The 20,411-nt window shown below is 39.5% G+C and overlaps 1 protein-coding gene across 1 annotated transcript in view; it reads left to right on the top strand.

Moving 5' to 3' along the window:
* The window catches only part of BACE2 (beta-secretase 2), a 53,536-nt gene that overhangs the window by 21,582 nt on the left and 11,543 nt on the right, over positions 1 to 20,411 (top strand). The window contains exons 3-8 of the mRNA XM_080552001.1: positions 6,481 to 6,697; positions 8,270 to 8,398; positions 9,591 to 9,725; positions 13,615 to 13,716; positions 17,326 to 17,475; positions 18,676 to 18,844. Coding sequence (XP_080408127.1) covers positions 6,481 to 6,697; positions 8,270 to 8,398; positions 9,591 to 9,725; positions 13,615 to 13,716; positions 17,326 to 17,475; positions 18,676 to 18,844 — 902 coding nt within the window. The remainder of the gene's footprint in view (positions 1 to 6,480; positions 6,698 to 8,269; positions 8,399 to 9,590; positions 9,726 to 13,614; positions 13,717 to 17,325; positions 17,476 to 18,675; positions 18,845 to 20,411) is intronic.

Here is a 20,411-nt window from a genome sequence, read left to right on the forward strand (position 1 = left end):
CTGCACGCCTCGGTGGGATAGGATGTCTTTGAGATTCTGACTCCTCCATGCCATAGAGGATGATCAGGCAGTTCATGGGGCTTCTCTGACATCCCATGACAGTGGGGTGTTTGCTGCCTGAACCAGAAGGTTGGCTCTTCCTGATGCAGAGGCCAGACTGACACTACAAACGGTCTCACTGATAACAGCAAGACTGAGATCTGAGCCCAATACTGATTAGAGCTGGGGAAAAAAGAAGAAGATCACAGGGTAAAAATCATTTCTAAAATCACACCAACTTCAGCCAATTTCTTATCCGAATAGTCTTGGAAGGAATTAGAAATGGGAATTAGAAATAGGAATTAGAAATTTTCCTTTTCTTAAAACAAAACAAAACAACCAACCAAACAAACAAAAAAATGGTAATTGTATCTGCTACTTAACATTTCATCCAACACAAAACTTGATTAGTCAAAAACTAATTTGTTATTTAGTTTGGGCAAGGACCTCAGTCAGTCAGTGGTTGGGACAGACCCTCTGCTGAACTGGGTTGTTTATAAGATACAACTTGGAGATTTTGGTGCCCGTTATGCACAAAATTTGCTGTTTAGCAAGAGCTGACATTAGTCACAGCCAAGCACAGCTTTGTCTGAATCACTTTTCCTCCTTTCTTCCTTCCCTTCTGCCCGTCTCTAGTTTAAATTATTTAGGTAAATTTCTACAAAACAGTGTCTATCTTTAGCTGAAGAATATGGTTCAAGTTGCTTAGAGGACAGGGAGGCAGGAGAACATCACCTCTTCTTGTATTTTAACATGGGGTATTGTTTTCTTCCAATAAGATGCACTGGTAATGGAGGCAAAGTCAGTATTTCCATGCTGACTAGTACAATAGCCTTACCTCCTGTCACATATTCAGCTGTTAATGGAGATACTTCACATTGGTCTGAAAAGTCCAGAATTTGCACCTGAGAGCTATTTCTGCACTAGTGCAGAATTTTGCTTGCCAGCTGTCCCCTTCCATAGGTAGTGGCTACAATTATAAGGAAACTTATAAGTCAAGAATTAAAAGCACAAGTATTTCCTTCGCACTTTTCTCTTCAGTGATGTTACTTTGGAAGGGCAAGGCCTCTCATAAGAACCACACACTGTTACAAAAAGTAACAGCAACAGGCGCTCTGTGTTGAGAAAGGCTGTGAAATCACTTGAAGGTTACAGCCTCTTATCAGTGTTCTCTGTGTACATTGTGTTTTCAGAACTTTGGTACAAAATTAATAATGAAACCTTGAAAATTAGTCCCTGCAGAGTTAAGGGTGCTTTATCAAATGATTCAAACTCAAGTAATAATAGAAGAGAGCAATTGCAATAGCAGTTCCTGGTTTGGTTTGGATTGATGGAGAACGGGAATATGTTCAGAATAAAGTGCAGGTATTAGCATGCTTGAACCTGGCTACATCATGCTTTTTTCATTTCAAATAGTTTAAGCATAAATATCATCTGGGGGGCATCTTGGCCCTATTGAAATCAGTGAGACATTTAAATGCTGTTTGGAAGAAAATTCTGTAGGTCACCTAGTACTGGTGCTGGGCTGTCATTAGATTGGATCAGCCATGGCTGAGTCCAGCCAAGTCTTGTAAGCCTCTGAGGGTGGAGAATCCATGAACTCTGGGCAGTGTGTTTCAGTGGTGGGCCACGCTCTCCAGGGGAGGAAATTACTACCTAATATCCAAACTGAACCTCAAAAAATGTTACTCAAAGGGTGATATCCCTTGCATGATTGTTTGACAAAGAAGGTTGTCTGTGTCATTTTAGTAGCTGTCTTTCAAGTCAGTGTAAGCTGCTATGAATTCTCCTTTTAGCCTCATTTACAAAACAGGCCCAGGTCCCTGCAACCTCTCCTCACAGCTCCTGTGTTTGAGGTCCCTGGCCTATTTGGTAGCCCTCTGCCAGTCCCTCTTCTGTTTCTCTCTGTCCCAGTTGAACTGGGTTCCTACAGCTAGCCACAGTATTCCAGGTGTGGAATGCCAGCTATGCTCCTTAATGCAGTGCCTGAGAGTGCCATGATATGTCTGTGAAATTGCTTGCTGAGTGTCCCTTTGTACTTTTTTGCCCTTCATGTGCTTAGGAATGGATTGCAGGAGGTGGTTTCTGTGGCTCTTCCTGAGCTGAGGTGAAGCCAATGGGCCCATAGTGCCTTGGGCCCTGCTGCTTTCTCTTCTTGAGACTGGCCTTATGACAGTCTTTTCCCTGTAGTCACAATTTTGCACAGATGGTAGGTGGGGGCCTTGCTATCACATCAGCCAGATCTGAAAAATGACCTAGGAGTGACCTTTACCTGTGTGTAAGTGAAACAAATAGTCTATGTGCACTTTTGTTCCATGATATCTCGGTCACTTTAAAATTAAATAAAGACGTCACCTCTCATCTGGTAATTATTCCTGCAGCTTTTCCCTTTATCATTAAGAAGTGCTTCCATATCAAAGTCATAAACTGCAAATTGAAGACAAGGGGAGTGAAGGGTTAGTAATTTGTTAAGTTAATAAAACTACTGGGACTGAGTTAGATGTGTGCTTATTAGAATATTAATATTGTGTTGGAGAAACACAGTGATGGGTTTGAATTTCCTGATTGCCAAGATCTTAGTTTAATTTTATTCAAATTATCAAAATATAAAGTTAAATGTGTGATTATTTTTGGGCTGAAATTGGGAGGGTATGTAGAAATGTTGTTGTCTTTGTTTTAGAGTCTCTAAGAACATGGCATGTGTGTTTTTCAGGACAACCCTCCTTGAGCAGTTTTGGAACTAATTTGTTAAATCATGTTATGTGTCACATTTTGATATTATATAATTGCATTATTCAATTATCTGGCGTTTTATGTGCAAAATAAATAGAGCTATTCTCATGAACTCTTTCATGACTGGTTTTTGAGTGGCTCTTACAAAATTCTGCTGTGAAAAGTTCTGAGTCTGCTGTGATGATCATGTTTTATAAGTCACCAAGTTATGTAAGTTTTTGGGCAACAGCCTGATTTGTCCTCCTAAACTGGAAAAAGCAGTCACAGTATTTATTTCTCATGCTGTTCAAAATAATAAGTAGGTTTTGTTGAATATGCTACTTATGATAGAAGAGCTACTTAAATTTATAAAGGGATTTTCACACTTGAAACTAAATCAGTGTTGGCGTGGTATGTGAAAGAGTGACATACTCAGGCTGTCAGTATTCAGCAGTAGTATCTAGTAATAGTATCCAGTCTTATTTCAGTGTGAGTATTGCTGCCTCACGGTATGAAGTTTCAAGAGCAAACTACTCGAGAGATGATCATTTGATGAGGTAGGGGGGGTAAGAAAATCATGAGCAATAAATTGAGATAATACAATAAAGTACATACCATTTAACAAAACAAAGCTTCTGCTTTGTAGCATGATCCTGTACGTTTGGTTGTGTACGCTGTAAGTTTTATGGTTTGGAGTAAATTATAAACTTGTTCCAGAACCCCTACAAATTAGATGGGACTTGTTGGTTAAAAAACAGTAATTTAGGTTGTTAAATATTCTTTAGACAACCAGGTTGGTTGTTGGGTTTTCACTTGCTTTGCCTTAAAGTCATTGGCCCTAAATCACTTGTTTTGTGCCATGTATCGCTAGAGAGGGGATCAAAATTTCTGTTCAGATTTTTCGGTCCTTTGCTTCTTTCCATCCATTCTTTTCCATTGCTGTCTGTAGAGATGTTGATGGGTGCTTAGGAAAAAGTGAATGGGTAAACAAGAAAACCTGAAGTCCTGGTTTATTGCAGACTGGCAATGGGAGAGCATGGAATGAAGAAGGAGTTGCATGTCTGGTGAGGTCAGTGTTAAGCAGGGCTTTCTGCCTAGTGGTTTTGCTGTTGCCTTGTTGAGCATCCTTCAAATATAGAATGACATGAGAAATAATATTTTGGCTATGTTTCATCCAGTGATATAAGCTGGAAATGACGAGCAACTCTGCACGAGGAAATCAACTCCTTGCTAGTTTTCTCAGATAAGGCTGGAGAGCTATTCAAGGTCTGAGAACCATTTTTCTGTTTGCTGCTTTGGAAAGAAGACGATAACTGCTAAGGAGAGGGAGAAGGAAGTGGTGGTACCACAGCACTATCATCTAATAGACCTTTTTCCTTTCCTCTGGCAAAGGTACACTCTGTCCTACTGGAAGAGTTGAATTTTTTATATTTGTATCATAGCCAAAATGGTTTGTTTGGAATTTCTTATGTCGTGTGTTTGTCTCAAAACACTCTGCCTGTAAATTAAAACAACTCTCTCGTTTTGACCTCTAAAGATGTTCCCTTCTTTTGGAGCAGTGAGATGGAAAAACATGGGCTGATTACAGTCAATAAGATGGAGCAGGAAATGTTTTTGCAGAACAGAATATAATTACTGCCACAAGGACTGCATGAGATCCCTCCCTAGGACAGTAGGGATTTTGCTCCTTGAAGTACATAATAAGGCCTCCTCTCCAATATGACATTTGTGTGCTTTACAAGTGAGATGAGCATCCTCATACCCATTTCTACAGGTAGGGAGGCACAGAGGAAGTGACTTGTCCTGCCTTTCCACAGAAACGTTCACCAGCAATACATGATCCCAGTCTTTCTGTATCCTGTTCCAGAGTGCAATCATGAGGGATTCTTCTTGCCTCCTACCTGAGGGAAGAAGACATATGTGCTCCTACTGTTGCTGGTCATATGTACAGTCTGTATTTGCAGATGTTCTCCTGGTACTCACCTTTCTCTCCAGTTTTAGATGATTCCTCTTCAGTTGCACAGCCATACACTTTTCTACATGAACAGCCCTGTATTTTCCCTTCCTTTTTCTATTCCTTTGGTTTCTTTTATGTCACTAGTTGTTTGGACTCTTTTTTTGATTTATAAAATGTACTTCTGGTATCAGTGGTGCTCTGAAAACCATGACTGAGCAGAGATGTCCCTTTGTCTAAATGTTGCAGAAATGCAAAATTACATATAAAGTTAAAACAGCAGTAACAGTGACCGGATACAGGCAGTAAGTACCGGAATCTCAGGCACATTTGTGCATTTTGATGTGCAATCAGCATGGCCTATTGCCTGATTTATTTCTGCTGTCTTGGATGTTACAAGCCACTGGGTCCTGAAGACCCTTGAAGGGCTAGGCATTGGGAGTATCAAGAACTAGTCGGGTTTAGAGCCTGGCCTCTTATTCCTTCTCCCCTCTCCCTTAGATAGGAAGAGAATCACTTGCATGGTCCATATGGTCAAATCGCTCCACAAGATGAGATGTGTGCTCAAACAGGTCAGGAGTCATCCATGTAGCCATCTGAAGAGAGTTCCCCATAGCAGGCTAAATCAAACCAGCTTTCTTCTGGCTAGCTCAGGTAGGGGTGGCTGTGAAGCTATCTGTGGATGAGCTGGCTCCGAGCCGGCTCTTGTCAGCAAGCTCCCGTCTCCTGCGCTCCAGCCACAGACTTCACAGCTTCACGGCTGCTTCTGTCAGAGCAACTGCTAGATTAAAGCTGGGTGGATAAAGCTGTCTGCACTTGATAAATCACCTGCACTTTCTATTGTGTTACACACATGTACTTTTTTAAAATTTACTTTTGAAAAGTCTGTCAAGCTAAAAGTCTGTTCAGATGAAGCAAGCATGGTCATTTGTCTCTCTAGGAGAAACTGCATGCCAAAGAATGGGACCAAAATAGATTGTAAGGGATCTAGGACTTCTGTAACTCTATGGTAGTGATGCAGGTGGAAGGTGATGGCTGTGTTTATACTATAGAATTTTAAAATGAAAAATCTCATGGTGTTTTCTATAATGCTTTTGTTAAGCCTTCTAAACAGGATTCTTTTTCTTTGCTCCTTTGCTTTTGCTATCTTTGTCTAGAAGGAACTCCTTCCTTTCCTCCTATAAGTTAGTGAATCATTTGGTAGTTATATCCAAATCCACTTACTTCCTTATAGGCAGGCCAGACTGCAGATTTAGACAACCTGTGTCTTGCTGCTGTTGCTCACCGTAATATTCTATTTTACCCAAAATGGAATTTTAATACTATTAATGAGGTAGTAGTCTACAGCTATTCAGTTAGCTTGGCATTTCAATATTGGGTTTGAATTCAGAAGCCTTTTATTTCCTAGCACCACTTAATATGTTCCATCCCTAGTTAAAGAGTATTGCTCCTATTGTGATGGACCAGTCTGAGTCAGGGACACATTGCACTGGATGGCATAATATCTTAGATTAAAAACAAAAACAAAAAAACACGTTGTGAAAAACTGAGTCATTGATGGCTTCAGGATAAAAACAGGAGCTCAAGGTTTTTTATTATTATTATTATCACATGGTACTGCTTTTACAATATGACCCTGTTCTGTAAGGATATGCGATCAACTTTGCAGACTTCACTATTTTTCCTCTCTGGGAAAAAATAATATTGGATGGTATTTTGTTGTCTTGCATTGTAAATAAACAGCTCATGCATAAGTATATCTTATTCTTTTAAAGGTCAAGTACATACAAATCTCAAGGGATCGATGTCACAGTTAAGTACAGTCAAGGAAGCTGGACTGGAGTGCTGGGTACAGATGTCATTACTATCCCTAAAGGAATTGATGGCAGCTACACCATCAATATTGCAACCATTCTTGAATCGGAGAATTTCTTCTTACCGGGGGTTCAATGGCATGGGATTCTTGGTCTTGCCTATGACACCTTAGCCAAGGTAAATTATCCTTTCTCCTGCTTTTATCTTTCGCAATGATGATGAATAGAAATCTAAATATTAAAGTAAAGAGGGTAGGTGATCTGTCAGCACAAAGTTCCTCCCTTCCAACCACTCATTCCTAAGGATCTTTTGCATTTGTTAAATTCCAGAGAGAACAAATTGGGTTGTGATGGTACCACAGTCCCATATGAGGATTTAGTCTTTTCTGGTGATAAAGGCTTCAATTTTAGCTCATCTGGAATGAATAAGCTTTTACAGAGCTTGTAGTACCAAAGGATGGGAGTAAAGGTTATAAGGCTTCTGGTATGTGTGTGGAAAGCATTTATTAGGGCTCTAATTATGTCCTTCAAGACTTGTCAATGGACTGATGAACTTTCTTGGCAAAGCTCTTGGCAGCTTGTTCTAAGACATTCTCCATTCATCAAGTAAAGTTTGAGACGGAGGGCATATGTGAGTAATTTCAGAACAAATATTAGCTACCTTGTTTTTATGAACATAAAACCAAACACATTCTGTTCTTATGGACGTAAGAAATTCAGGTAGAAATTTAAATTAGAACCTAAAAATTATAGACTAAAATTTGTAAGCTTATAATCTAAAACTGAAAACGTGATTGTAATGCTACATAGTCATAGCTTCCAACCTACACAGAACTGTCTGAGAAATTCACAAAACGAGATGTATCCATTTAGAACAAATGATTCAATACTGTCTGCCAACTCTGGAATTAAAAAGCTTTATTCAAGAGCTGTGTGATCATTGTATTGACTTCTGCCTTAGTTGCTGTCATGCGCTGTCAACAGACAGACAGGGAGGAACTGCTTCTCAGACTCTGCTTTGGGCAAATAGTGCATTCAGGGTATTTATTTTTCCCTTCTTCCAAATACTTAAATGTTAGCTTCTGAGGCTGCTCTATGCTCTGTGTAGTAAGAGCACTTGGCACCTTGCAAACTAACCAGTGGCCCGGCCTCTCATCAGATGTACCCACACAGAAATCTGAATTACAGTGAAATTGCAATACTCCAATAAATGCAAAGGTAGGCATGGTATACAGTGTAGGAAATAACCTGTTAGCCAGTAACCAGTTGAACTTAGACAGAAAGTTCTTTAAAAAAAAGAAGAGGAAATAAGAGCATTGGATTCAAGGTTCATTAGAATTAAACTGTGTTTAAAAACCAAGCATGGGAGGTGGGAAGGGCATGTCATATTTGACTCTTCTGATAATCCAAAGCGTCTTCCAAGCAGAAAGTATCGTTGAGAGTTTCTGCCTGAAAACTAAAACTAGTATTTGAATTTGAAAACTGCAGTTCAAAAATACTCTTATGCTTTAGGGATTTCTATGACAATGGTCAAGAGTAAAAATGCCTTAAAGAATAACAGAAGAGAAATGACAGGTGTTGTTTTTCTAATGACTTATTATATAGGATTTTCATCATTTGGTTGTCAGAAATTCAATTTACTTGCTAAAAGTAGTCTTATTTGAATGACTTGCTCATTTCCGCAAGGAAACTTTATAATGAATACTTCTGCAATTTTTTTAATTTTTTTGTTTTTCTCTTCACCTTCAAGCCTTCAAGTTCTGTGGAGACGTTCTTTGATTCCCTTGTGAGGCAGGCAAAAATCCCCAACATTTTCTCCTTGCAGATGTGTGGTGCTGGACTGCCTGTTTCTGGAAGTGGTACCAACGGAGGTAGTCTTGTGGGTATCTGTCAATCTGAGAGGGAAGATGTATCTTTGTTAAACTCTCTCCCTCTTTTCTATGACTATCTTATTTCTTCCAAATTTAGTAGTTAAATATATGAAATGTTTTACATTTTTTTAAGGCAAAGTTAAGCATTTAGGCAAAATTTAAAGTGTCTGTTTTCATTCCCCATTCTTTTTTTCTCTCTCAAGTTTGAGTAAACTTCGGCATTTGGAGTTTTGTTTCAATAAAGAAAAAATAAATTTCATGGTGCACCTCCTTACCTATTGTGTTTCCCTTACCCAGCTACTAAGCTTGTTCAAATTTATCAAAATGCATAGTACTTTTTCATGTGATGTGAAAAGGGGGAGAGGAATCAAGGCTCTTTGTCTTTTTTTGTAGACAACACAGGAAAGGAAAAAACTGAGGACAAGATCTTTCTCTTGTTATTAATCAGGGAAGTCTTTCCACCCATTTTAGTGGTTCCAGGAATTGGCTATTATTTATGTGAGATCATTATTTGGAATAACTCTTCATGACTTATGCTGAAATAAACATATCAGCAAAGGAATTAATCACTAATAGTTATTTTGCTGTAAATTCACATACTGTTGTAAATGTTAATACATTTGAGATAGATGAAGCCCAAGAGAGAACTTTCTTATGTTAGTTCAGTTCAAAGTTTGATGGTCTGGTATGCTCCCAGAGAGCTTCAATGAAAGTCCTGATAGAAGCTAATTGTGATAGCCACAACATGATGGTCACATTTCATTTTGCCTGTGCATATGAAAAATGGAATGTTGATAAGCAGCATTAAGGCTGTTTTGACCTGATAAAGTGAATTTATGATGTGCAAGTTTTCAATTCTGTCCTGGTTTCATACATTGCCTAACTCAAACCACCAAAGATATGGTTTTGATTTGAAACACTAGAGCTTTCATGAGAAAATCTGTGTGAGTTTGTAGAAGATGCTGGAAATTTGGCCCAGCATTGGAACAGTGGTTTACTGAAGCAACATCTTCTTAATTTCTAGTTGTTTCAAACTGTTCTATGATTGGTAAAGAATTTGTTAGCAAAATCCACAGAAATTGTGCTAAATTAAGATTTTGATGTGCTGTCACAATGAAATGTTCCCATTTTTACCTGTACTTGCCCCAGAACTAAACATCCAAGATTTTAAAACGTGAATTCTTTTCTCTTTTCCCTCAGGTTCTAGGTGGCATTGAACCAAGTCTCTACAGGGGTGATATATGGTACACACCTATCAAAGAGGAGTGGTATTATCAGGTTGAAATTCTCAAGCTGGAGGTTGGAGGACAGAATCTGGAACTGGACTGCAGAGAGGTATTTGCAATAGATTGTTTCTGTCCATATAAAACACAGGTTTATTTAAGAAAAGCACCTAATTGATCATTTTTGTCCTTGCAGGCAGATGTATATTTCAGTCTCCTCTTAGAATAAAGTCTGTATAGTAACTTTGAAAAGAAATGAACAAGCCATGTGAAATATAATGTATACATGCTAAAATTGCTTCAGAGGACTTCAGAGTTGTGAATAGTATTTTCAGTAAACTAGGGACCAATCTATGATCATTAAGTGAACAATCCACTGAAAATATAGCTGCTGCAGTTTGCTCAGCCCCTTGACTAGTTTCAGTTGTATCTAAACACTGAAGGTTGTGCATTGATTCAAGGAGACAACAGTCTTTAAAAAACTACAGGCTTCCTGTTATGCAGTAAAATCAAATCAAAGCATTTAAAAACAGTTCTGGTCAAACAAAGAAAAGGGAAGATTTTGGAATGAGCCCTGTGGAGGTATCTAAGCACATAATTCATTATGGTGGTTGGCTTCCCATGGAAGCTTCCCAAAACATCTCGTCCCATGCTTCCTTTTTATCTTTGTACCCCCAACAGATATCGGGATGGTTGAAGTCCCCCATGAAGACCAGGGCTTATGAATGTGAGACTGCTCCTATCTGTCTGTAGAGGGCCTCATCCACTTGTTCTTCCTGGTCAGGTGCCCTGTAGTAGACCCCCACTATAATGTCCCCTGTCCCTGCCCTCCCTTTAATCCTGACCCCCAAGCCCTCTGTCAGCTCCTCGCCCATCCCCAGGCAGAGCTCCATGCACTCCAGCTGCTCATTGGCATGGAGGGCGACTGATGCCCCCTCCTCATCTCCCCTGCCTGTCCTTCCTAAAGAGCCTGTATCCTTCCATTACACTCCAGTCATGGGAGCCATCCCACCATGTCTCAGTGATGCCATATATTCATTGCCCTGCAGACACATGCACCTCCCTTACTCGTTTTGTTTATTGCCCATACTGCGTGCATTGATGTATAGGCACTTACAAGGGGCACTGCAGCATGTTTAGTTCCTAGAAAGTATTTTGGGGTTTCTCCATAATGCTGCCTTGTAGGCATTTACTTGTTAGCCTGCAAGTGCTGGAGGTGACCCCTCTCAAGCCCCCTATCATCGATTTTGTGATCCCTCCCGATTATATCACTCCATGCCCGTTGTTCAGCAGCCCTGTGCATCACTTACTCCTTCATGGGGCTACTGGTTACCCTCTGCCACCTTCTTAGCTTAAAGCCGTCCTAACAAGGCTAGCCATCCTACTAGCAAAAATGTCTTTTCTCCACTAGAGTGTATCCTGTCCCTCCCAAGCAGACACTGATCCTCAAACAAGGTCCCATGGTCATAGAACCCCAAACCCATATTTTGCTCACTTCAGCCTTACCAGTTATTTTTCCTCATGTATATGTTTCCTGTTCATATTAGGAATAATGTTTTGCTGTCACTGAATCATTTTAATAAGACTGTGTTGGTGGAATTTTTGCTCCAAAGTTGTTTTGTTTTTCTGGATATGTATATGCGTGTGTTTCATTTGTTTCTTGCTGTTGCTTGTTGCTATTTGTGTTCTATAATTTTCATGCCCTGTTTTCATTAGACATCTTAATTTTATCTTGTGCTGGTTCTCTTAGTTGGAAATAAGTGGAATATGATCATTCTAAAGTTTTAATAGTTCTTACAAATTAAGTGAAATTAATGATAAAAAACTTACATATGCATAAATATAATTCCATACAAAATATGGAATTCATATTTCCATATAAAATATTTTAAATTGATCATATCACCTCCAACTTAATAAGCAGACCAAGGTCTATTTAAATGCCTCTCTATTATATTGTTAGGAATGCAGAACTGCTGGGTTTCTAACATAAATATGTTTGCTTTTCTTTCCTACTTTAAAAAACAATCAACATATTTTGAAGAGGAGTCCTTGTGCTGATGGTTTAATACATGCTGTTTCCAAAAAACAACTCACTTAAAAATGTATCAGGGTTATGAAAATTTCCTGTTATTGTCACTCTTTCTAAGCTATGGTTTTTTCACCTTGGATGTATTAACATAGTATGCACATCACTGGTACAAAAAGCATCATTCCTTTCTTGATTTAAGGATATTTCCCAGCAGAAGTTTAGGGGAAAAGTAGTAAATTAAGGCTAGTATGATGAAAAGTTAGCTAGTTAAGGGCTTGCCACGGATGCATAATTCTTTTTGTGGGGTGATGAACTATGTGCCCTGTCTTCTCCTAATTGTTTTCTAGGAAATGGAACATTTTTGTAACAGTCACCAGAGACTACTCCTTTCCTGGCAAGGAAAAAACAGTCCCCTGCACTTCAGATCTGGGGATAGGGCCAGAATAACACTGCAGCTTTGGCCAGGACCCTGGCAGAGCAGGGCCTAGGAAGCACAAAGCTGCCACTGGTGCACACTGCCTAGGGTGCTCTGTTAAATATTAACCAGCAAGACTGAGAAGGCGAGAAGTTACTGCACACTGAAAGTACACTGTACACAGCATGGAAATCTATAAGTCAGGAGTTCTGCATGGTTTTTTGGTTTTTTTTTATGTTAGTGGTTGGCTCTTTTTGGCTGTGCTTTTTTCCTGAGGTGGTGATCTTGGTGATTGCATATTTGTATTGTAAATATGTTAAAATGGATTCCACAATGCCATAATATTTCTCTCCCCTCGTCAGAAATGTTTCTGAGTGTGGGATAAACGGCAGGTGGTGCATATCAGTGCTTTTCCTGTTTGCTTTTCTTTCAGTGCTGCTTGGCAGCCTATAACACCTCTTCTTTCAAAAAGAAAGTCAGCCAGTTTTTGTGGTTTTTTTTTATCACTGCACTGAAGATAGTGCACGTGACTTGATAATATCTAAACCAATGTATTTTGAATTCACTTTCTCTTTGACCTCTTCCTAAAAACTTTATGCTGTCTGTTTGCTTTTGTATTTTGATTATGCCATAAACATGTAATTGTTTGGTTATATTGATCCTGCTGCCTAACCTGGTAACAAAAGTAGTTAATACAAATAGCTAACACTGCTGCTTGCCTTTTCTTTTTACAATTAATTAATTAAGTTTTTTAAGGGTCCATAAAACAATATGTACCTCTTAAAATATTTATTCTTTGTTTTTAGTGTATCTGAGGTTTGATGAAGTATCTCAGTCTGAGGATTCGGGTTTTAATAATGAAGAGACTTTATATGAGGCGTGTTTTTTGTGCAGACTTTGGAGCAGCAGGATTGAAATTTTCCAGTTTCTTTGTAGTTGCTTTTGCCTGTGTTTTCATGGTTTTCCAAAGAGACAAGATGTACTCTTGAGCTAGAACCAAACCTGACATGTAATGAGGACTTATGTTCCCTGACTATTCTCAAGGTAGAAACACTAGTTATTAAAAACAAGCTGCTGTATTATGTTTAAATTAGAGTGAGTTGTTTTCATTATAGCTGAAACCACGATTCAGGGCATAGACATGCATGTAAGCCACATCAGTGTGCTTACCCTGTGCCTGAACTAACCATGAGAGTGCTTTGTGCCCAAGGCATATGAGAGGTAAAGTGGACTAGTGTACATCTCTGAGAGAGGCTGTGCTATACTTCTTTCTAGAACACTTTGGCCACTTGCAACAGCTGTGGTGACATGCAGTAATTTCTTGAGCAATGCAGATAAACTCAGTCTTGTGTCTAGGCTGTCCTTATGTTGTTTTTGCTCTCAAACTTCATATGAATCCAAGCTATCAACTCAAGAGAGCTGCTGAAAAGTATGACGTACAGTTTTGTGAAGACAGCTACCAAAAAGGAACAGCTTTGTAATCGCTATGAAACAGTTTAATCTGCATTACATTAACTACAGTGTGTAATTTATCTCCTTTTTCCCCTTTCCTAGTATAATGCTGATAAAGCAATAGTAGACAGTGGGACCACCCTCCTCCGTCTGCCCCAGAAAGTCTTCAGCGCTGTTGTGCAAGCAATAGCTCGCACATCCCTGGTAAGCTAGTGTCATTAACACTGCTTGAAATGTTAATTTCCTATTAAGTGATCGCGTGATCTTTGAAAGGAGTGTCATCTTTGCTATCTGCCAGGTAAGTCAGGAGGTCTCTGACTTGAGAGGAGCAGAACCTTTCCTGGTGTACTCCTATTATTAAATAAAAAATGATGGATGGTCTTTGATGGAGGCAGAAGAGGGAAAGGGAGGTGAGAAGAAGTCCAAGTATAGGCAAGAGGTGCATGCATGTACAAAAATGCATCAGAAATAGTGTGGAGACTGAGTATTTTGCTCTAAGCATTTCAGAAATACGGATGTAATTCTTGTCTTTCCAATTCAGAGTATTAAGAGCACAAAAATCAGTCCTTTCATTCAAAACACAGTGTTTATAAAGTAAAAGAACCTGCTACTGCAAGCAGTTATTTTCCAAATATAAAGCTTATAGTTGTATAGAATGGATGTCATTCATAAGGATTGTTCATATCAAAAAAGCTGCTTTTGAACTTCATTATTTATGTTTAAAAGTATCTTTCTTTGGAAATAGAGTGAGCTTTAGAAGTAGGGCAGGGGCATGGTGGATTTCTTTCAGCGTAGAGTAACTGGAGCAGTGTTTTCTGGTTAACAAAAGCAAGCTATTCATAAATTTTGTTTGAATACGATTAGCAGCATTGAGAAGGTTAAAGCTGAAGAATAAATCCCAGATATTTCAATGTCAGCAAGTTTCATATTTTTATCCTGGCTTCAGGAATGGACAGTGGTAGGATGGGCAAATCACGGGAAATGCAGTAAGCAGGCTGTTGGCCAGTTGACCGAAAGGCAGCGTATTTGCCTGTATGCTGATAGATCAAGACTGAGACCTTTTGCCTGACTGAGAGCAGAGATTTGGCCTGAGGAGTTCTTCACTGCCAATACATGTCCAATATCTGAAATAAATATATGAATTATCTTATGTAACTTAATGCCCCTGATTGAAAAGTTCTACTCTTTTCAAAGCACTTAAATATTGACTGAAACAATTGCAGCCAAGGGGTGGAGAATGGAAAGACTACCCCAGAGCTCTTGTAATATGGGTACAGCATCCTCCTGTGAAGTGATCACAGTGGTCTAGATTCCTCCCCAATGTTGGTCAGGAGGGCATTTGACCAAGAGCCTTCCACATGCCAACTAAATAGTCAACTGATCAATAAAATATTAGAAGGGAACGACTCACTCGCTTCACCTCATGATTTTTATTCATCTTATTAAAAATTCATTCTCTTCTAGGGTTTCTTGTTAGTCTCAAGGACCTTGTTGTACTCCTTTCCCTCTACACACACCAGAAGTTATTTTCACAGCTCTAAACAAAGGAGATAGTCTATTAAATAAGAAAATAATTACAAGATGTAAGGATTAGTTTCTGGCATTGTAAGAGCAATGGTAGCAAAATGGGTACTTTCAGCAGCTATACCATGGCATCACAAATGCACTCTTAGTGCCCTGTGCTTCTGGCAGGCTATGTATCACTGAAACGTAAAATCATCTGCTGTAGTCAGACATACTGCTCTGACCACAGGTGAACCAGGTTAACAAGTTCCTGCTGCTAGCTGCTTCTTACAAGCTTCCCAGCAAGACATTATTGCCCCCTCAGGTATACTGGCATAACTGCACATGTAGTGTTCCTTTATTCAGCTCCATTAAAAAAAAAAAAAAAAAGTCTGTGGGCTTTATGCTCTTTGATGGTGTAGATTGCTTTTTTAAACCCCACTTGATTGGACTGAAGTCTTTTAGGGGGCAGCTATAGATACAGTTTGATGATGGCAGGTATGAAGGGTAGAGGTGAGCCACTGAGGAGTGGCAGCTACTACACCTCACTGAGCTGAAGTTAGAACAGCATGTCTTCTCACAGCGTCGAAGTAATGCTAAGTTGTTAAGCTGGAGAAGGGAAGGCTCAAGTACACTTAAAATCTTTATTTTAATAACCTTTTGGGTATCATAAAGCCAAATCCCTCTCAATGCATTTGTTCAGCATACATAAGTAAGGCAAAGAAACGCCTTGTAATAAGCAGTCTTACTGGGAAATCAAAGTAGGTGCTTAAAATAGAGCACTTGATAGATTTTGTCTGTCTGGTCTGGGTGCTACCTGGGAGCTCTTCTCGCATCACAAGCTTTGTTTTCCAATAGGAAATGGAAAGAGAGGATAACTACATTTTTAGCAGGTCTGACCTTGGACTCAGCCATGATGGGTAGAGCATTTCTGTCCCATGCCAAGAGACTTACTGAAGCGTGCACTGAGAGTTAAGTGTAAAAACAGGCTGTTTGTGGCTGTAAGTCTCATTCTGTGTTTATATGAGTGTATACATGTTGGCCCAAGAAGCACCTGGAAGTATAAGGTCTCTAATACAGCCTTGACAAATATTTATTTCATTGGCAAGTATGTGGGGGTGTGTGAGCACTTGTCACTTGTAAAATGCCATATAACTAATGTATGAGCCGCTGTTTGCAAAACAATCAATATCACAGGTAATTACAAATGAGGAGGTTAGAAAGACTGGATTCCGTCTTTCTTCTGCACCTGAACTGCTTTGGCTCTACAATGTCGGAACAAGATACTGTCTTGTATGTTGCTTCACAGGGGAGTCAGAGCCAAGCCAGCACGAAGCATTGCATGCAAATAATGAAGTGTTTTCCTCTGATCTGGCAGCACATCAACTTTGTGTGTTTTAGGGAGCGTGCACTTCAGGCAAGATTTCTGTCTTAGGGGAAGAAGCTCTGTAGGGGTTTAATGTGTCCACTTTGTTAGTGTCATGGATACATTAAGAAACACTGTTAATCAACCTTATTTCAAAAGCATGTCAAGTTATACTGGTAGTCAGTGGAAGGGCAGCAAGAGAAACAAAGGGATGTGTTTCTTTTTGTTGACCAACAGACCTTGATTCCTTTGCATGCTAGGGGATTTTGGCTTATCCCTTGGTTTCAAAACCCTGAAGTTCATAGAATCACAGAATATCTGAGTTGGAAGTGTCCCACAAGGATCATTAAGTCCAGCTCCTGGATCCCCAAAGACCACCCAAAAATCAGACCCTATGTCTGAGAGCCTTGTCCAAATGCTTCTTGAACTCCAGCAGCTCGGTGCTGTGACCACTGCCCTGGGCAGCCTGTCCCAGTGCCCGACCACCCTCTGGGTGCAGACCCTTTCCCTAGCACCCAGCCTGACCCTCCCCTGTCCCAGCCCCATGCCGTTCCCTCGGGTCCTGTCGCTGTCCCCAGGGAGCAGAGCTCAGCGCCTGCCCCTCCGCTCCCCTCGTGAGGGAGCTGCAGGCCGCCATGAGGCCTCCCCTCGGCCTGCTCTGCTCTGGGCTGCACGAACCAAGGGACCTCAGCCGCTCCTCATACATCTTGCCCTCCAGACCCTCCACCATCTTTGTAGCCCTCCTTTGACAGCTTTATATCTTTAAGTTAAGTTGACTACAAAACAATGTGTGGGAGGAATGGAAGCAACTCATTAAACATTCATGTAGTTTGTATTTCGCTTTGTTTTTAAAAACTATCTGCTTCTTTAAATTGTTGGTGTTGGGGCAGAGCTATCAAAATCTATTAAAATGTATGTAATCTGTATGCATCATTTTTTCATAGGTACAAGAATTCTCTTCTGGTTTCTGGACTGGTACGCAGCTTGCATGCTGGGATAAAACGGAAAGACCCTGGTCCTTATTTCCCAAACTCTCCATTTACATGAGGGATGAAAACTCCAGCAGGTCATTTCGCATCTCTATCCTGCCACAGGTCTCAGCTTTCTTCGTTTATTCAGTTATATGTTTATTCTTACTATTGTAACGCATATGCTCTTAAAAAGTAGAAGCTATTTTTAGCAGTAATAGAAAATTAATTTATTGCATGTGAGGGAATATAATGATTTTTTAAAATCAATATTTAAATAGGAAAAATTACAAAGAAACTTGTGTATTAGAAGAGACTCAATACCTAAAGCCAAAAAAGAAAAACAGAATTTCCTTGAGTGCAGTCCATGTAGCTGGAAATGAATTTTTCAAATTGTCAGGAAAATATGCAAGTTTTGTTTTGTTCTCTTGAGCATTAGCCGCATTAGGTATCGATACAGAGTGTCGCTACTCATTTTGATCTTCTCATTTTGGGGGAAGCAAATTGATTTGTTTTTCGTGGCATTCTGAGTTGGAGCACTTCTCCCGAAAATGACACTCTTGGCAAGGAGCCTGTGTGATCTCTTCACCAGTTCATATTACTTGGTTGGTTTATCTTTTATTAATATTCCACACCAGCTTTTAGAATGTAATGTTGTGCCACTTTCATTTTGTTCTCTGGCTTTTTTTTTCCCCTATATAGATTGCAGTACAGCCTCGTATCCTCTAACATTACTAATACAATCTATTACCTCAGGGGATGGTCAGGAGCAAAGGGGAGAATGAGCCTTTTAAGTACATTTTAACTTGAAATATAGTAAATCTTCACAATAAGCTTTTTCTGTATTGATCATGTAGCGTGTCAATCTTTCATCTTTCCTGAGGATACAAGGGGTAAAATGTGACTTGAATTTATGAATCTGGAGACATCAAGATGACACTGAAGAGAATGCTCTCTGAGTCAATTGTATCCTGATAATTTTTTTTAATAATAGTTTTTTTTCTCTAATTCAAGTTTACATTCCAAGTTCTTTCTTACCTATCCTCCCCTTATGGAACATACAATAAAAAATGGTTTCTGTGAATTTGCTGGTGCTCTTCATGTGTTGAATGATTATGTTCAAATTTAAGCTTAGACTCCCAAGAGTATTACCTCTTACCTGCATGTAAGCACTTTGACTAAATTTAAATTATATACAGAAGTCTGTTTGATCCTATTAATTCTTGATTACCAGTGGAGTTTGAGTGCTTGATTGTAAAAATCAAAAGGTCTGTCGTTTTCTAAGTACTGTGTGGTGTTGCTTCTTACACTTTTTTTTTTTAATAGCTTTATATTCAACCCATCCTTGGAATAGGAGAGAACTTGCAGTGCTACCGATTTGGGATCTCTTCATCTGCGAATGCCCTGGTTATTGGTGCTACAGTCATGGAAGGCTTCTATGTAATATTTGACAGAGCTCAGAGGAGAGTGGGCTTTGCAGTGAGTCCATGTGCAGGTAAGAGAAATACTGTTCAGGACTGGTGAGTGAGGAAACACCTGCTACTCTCAAAAAAACATCTTTGTCCCTTACATGATGGGAGACAGCGTGGTTACCAATGAAGTGTGAGGGTTATATTTTTGAGCAATCCCATGGTGTTCAGATTTCATGGGGAGAAAAAAAAAAGTTTGTATTGCACACAACAGTCTTTTGGTGTGAAGTAAATCATCATCAACTTTGGATATCTTAGCTGCATTCTTCCCACTGAGAGAGGATATTCTTTCTCAGTCTGTCTGTGTGTGCAGTTTCCCCAATACAGTTGGGGAAAGAGAGCCCTTATTTTTAATTCAGCTTTATTTATGTAGTCCTGTTCTAATTTGCAGATAAATGGATTCTTAACTAATTTTTGCATTGTGCAGTGAAGTACTTTACTCACATTTTTCTCCAAATTGTGCCTTTTCAGCCCTTCAGAAATACTCACAGCAAAGATGAAAATGGGACTCAAATTAAGACTTGTGATGTTTGTCTTAGTTCTAAACAAATAGTTTTCTTGGTGTAAACAGAAAATCATTAATGTTTTCATTAGCTGCTGAGGAAATGTGAAGAAAAGCACTGATAATTTTAAGATGATTTCACAGTGCTGGTTAACTTTCTTGCTTTTTCATGATTCATCTTATCTCACTAAGGGTAGCTAAAGACAAATACAAGTTTTGATGTGTCCTCCCTTTTCTGATGAGACATTGCATTGGCACCACAAGAACATACAAACTGCAGAGGAGGGAAAGGCTGCATACCCATATGGAAGTCCCTATCCCAAACAGAAGTGGTCTATGCCCAGAAAAACATTGTAGCATCTATTACCTGCTTGAGAAAAGGAGCGTGACTGATCGTGCTACTTTACTCCCCAGTAGTTATGATAGGGAAGGTAAGGGCAGTAAGTACCTGAGTGCTTAATGCAACTAGGTAATTGAGGGGTAAAAAAGACAGACACTAGCTAGTTTGGGTTGTAGCTCTAGGGCATTCTAAAAGCCTTTTTTTTTTTTTCTTTTTAATCTATCCATTGTTAATGGGTTCAAAATTGTTGTCTTTGAGCTTGCTAAGCAAAAAAAAAAAAAATCCGGACATAGATGCAGGTTGCTTAATGAAGACCTCTATGAGAGATCCTGCAGTGATGAAAGACATTTTGAATGCATCTGGAAGGAGGGTGTAACTAGACAAATACTACAGACCAGGTTTTCCTGCCTGTCACTCTTCTGTTTGCTTCCTGACTGCATTTTTAGCAAGCCTACAGCTGCCTCCTGTTCCTGTCATGCTGCAGCCATTAATGGAGAGGAGAAGGGGCATTTTGACACAGCATACTGACTGACATCAGGTCGGCAGGGCACTTTAGCCTGCTGGTGCTGATAAGAAATGCTTTGAGAGCATGTCTGTGTTGAGAAAAAGAGTTAGGGAACCGTAATAGTACCTTAATGTTAATATTGCTACACAGAAACATGGAGTTTGGCCACTGCATGTAGATCTGCCAACCTCTTCTAGAACAGAAGAACTGAGCTTGCTGACTAGAAATCTGAATTCACATGAGCTT

The sequence above is a fragment of the Anser brachyrhynchus genome, assembly GCF_964034855.1.
Source record: "Anser brachyrhynchus genome assembly, chromosome: 1".
Lineage (NCBI taxonomy): Eukaryota > Metazoa > Chordata > Aves > Anseriformes > Anatidae > Anser > Anser brachyrhynchus.